Source organism: Plasmodium knowlesi (assembly GCF_000006355.2).
Source record: "Plasmodium knowlesi strain H genome assembly, contig: PKNH_00_44, whole genome shotgun sequence".
NCBI lineage: Eukaryota > Apicomplexa > Aconoidasida > Haemosporida > Plasmodiidae > Plasmodium > Plasmodium knowlesi.
Window position 1 is genome coordinate 101 of NW_024070080.1, and position 2,706 is coordinate 2,806.

Here is a 2,706-nt window from a genome sequence, read left to right on the forward strand (position 1 = left end):
CACAACACAACATACTAACACAACCAACCTACTAACACAGAACCAACATACTAACACAACAAACATACTAACACAACCAACATACTAACACAACCAACATACTAACACAACCAACATACTGACACAACACAACAACAACACAACAACACAACAACAACACAACAACAACACAACCACAACACAACCACAACACAACCACAACACAACCACAACGCAACCACCTGCATTTATTTGCAAAACAAAAAACAGAAACAGAAACAAAAGCAGAAACAATTTTTTCTTTTTTCGTGTATAGGTAAACCGTGTGAGGGGACTACCTTTTGTGATCGCTTGAAATGTTCAATTGGGAAATGGGGCACAAATAGAGGGTCGGGAAAGAAGCCAGAATGGGTAAGGGGAACGAACTGAGGAGTAGCGCAGTACTTACCTTGGGAAAATCCTATATACATATATACTCGTATGTATATGTATATATGCATATACATTTATGCATCTGCATATATATATTTTACATATTTCTTCGCCCCACGTGCAGAGTAAAATGGAGGGTGACTTCAAGTGGAGATTGGGGGAACTCCTAAATGGCATGAAGAACGATACATATCAGGACGCTGTTCAACAACATTGCAACGAGTGGAACGGTGGGGACGCTCATAGCGTCGCTAACAAGACTGCTTGTAGGATGGTTGCAGCAGGATTACATCATATATCTACCATTAAACGGGACTACAGCAAGGGGGGAAGTGATCCGGATAATAATCCATTCGACCACCAAGAACTTAGGAAACTTCTCTCCTGCTTATGGTTAAAGAGGATCATAGAAGAAATGAAAGAAAAAAGTATAATTTGTGACATAGAACCCGGCATAAAGGCCGCTACTAAGGCATGGAGCACCATTAAAGGAAAATGCACAAAGGAACCTTGTATCGACTGCAATTTAGAAAACCTGGACAATTATGAAAATTGTCAAATTGGCAAGGACAATGACGACGTGAAGCCCAAATTAAATGAATTACTTACAGGAGAGAAGGAGCCCGAAGTCGAAAGAACTCTAACCCCAATAACTGAAGAGAAAGGAAATAGTAGTTCTTCTTTATGTCCACGTTTACAGTGTTTAGCATCTCGAGTAAAGCAGGCGCAGGCGTCAGGCACCCCCAATGCGGTAAGTACAATGAAATAAAATAGAAAGAAAAAAGAATAAAGGGAATTGGAATAAAAGAAAAGGAATAGAATAAAATAAAAGGAATGAAGAAAGAAGAGAAAGAGTACTAAAAAAAAAAAAAAAAAGAAAAAAAAAAAAAACTACAGATTCAGGGGTATTAGAATAAGGTTGCAATGATGTTAGAATAATGTTATAGGGTTGCCAGAAGAAGGTTGTAAGGGTATTAGAATAACGTTTTACGGGTGTTAGAATAAGGTTTCAGGGTATTGGAATAAGGTTTCAGGGTATTGGAATAAGGTTTCAGGATATTGGAATAAGGTTGTCGTAATGTTAGAATGAGGTGTTAAGGGTGTTAGAGTAAGGTTTTAGGGGTGTCATAATGAGCTTTTTTTGGATGTTGGAAGAAGGTTGTAAGGGTGTTAGAATAGGATGGTATGGGCGTTAGAATAATGTGGTATGGGTGTTAGAATAAGGTGGTAGGGGTGTTAGAATATGATTGTAGGGGTGTTGGAATAAAGGTTATAGGGGTGTTAGTATAAGGTGACAAGGGTGTCAGAATAATGTTGTTGGGTTGGTAGAATAAGGTTGGGGGGTTGTTGGAATGAGGTGGTGAGAGTGTTAGAATAAGGTGGTAGGGGTGTCAAAATAGGGTCTTAGGGGTGTCAGAATAAGGTGGTAGGGGTGTCAGAATAAGGTTATAGGGTTGCCAGAAGAAGGTTGTAGGGTTCTTAGAATAACGTTGTAAGGGTGTTAGAATAAGGTTGTAGGGTACAGGAATAAGGTTGTACGGTATAGGAATAAGGTTGTACGGTATAGGAATAAGGATGTAGGGGTATTGGAATAAGGTTGTAGGGGTGTTAGAATAAGGTTGTAGGTGTGCTAGAATATGGTTGTTGGGGTGTTAGAATAAGGTTGTAAGGGTATAGGAGTAAGGTTGTAGGGGTGTCGGAATAGGGTCCTAGGGGTGTCAGAATAAGGTTGTAGGGGTGTTGGAATAAGGTGGTAAGGGTGTCAGAATAGGGTCCTAGGGGTGTCAGAATAGGGTCTTCGGGGTGTTAGAATAGGGTCTTAGGGGTGTCCGAATAGGGTCTTAGGGGTGTCAGAATAAGGTGGTAAGGGTATTAGAATAAGGTCGTAAGGTTGTTAGAATAAGGTGGTTAGGGTGTTAGAATAAGGTGGTAAGGGTGTTAGAATAAGATAGTACGGGTGTTAAAATAAGGTTGTAGGAATATTAGGATAAGGTTGCTACGGTGTTAGAATAAGGTGGTAAGGGTGTTAGAATAGAGTGGTAAGGGTGTCCGAATAGGGTGGTAAGGGTGTCAGAATAAGGTTTTATTTGTGTTGGAATGAAGGTTGTAGAGGTGTTAGAATAAGGTTTTAGGGTAATAGGAGTAAGGTTCTGGGGGTATAGGAGTAAGGTTGTTGGGGTATTAGAATAATGTGGTAAGGGTATTAGAATAAGGTGATAAGGGTGTTAGAATAAGGTGGTTGAAGGTGTTAGAATAAAGGTGATAAGGGTGTCAGAATAAGGTGGTAAAGGTGTT

The 2,706-nt window shown here is 39.8% G+C and overlaps 1 protein-coding gene across 1 annotated transcript; it reads left to right on the forward strand.

The window, feature by feature from the left end:
* Positions 1-297: 297 nt before the first annotated feature.
* On the forward strand, positions 298-1,162 carry PKNH_0003800 (SICAvar, type I (fragment); the record flags this gene model as incomplete). Its single annotated transcript, XM_039113464.1, has 2 exons — positions 298-390; positions 536-1,162. Coding segments are annotated over 2 exons (720 nt in total), but the record flags the coding sequence as incomplete, so codon positions are not given.
* Between the last annotated feature and the right edge of the window lie 1,544 nt (positions 1,163-2,706).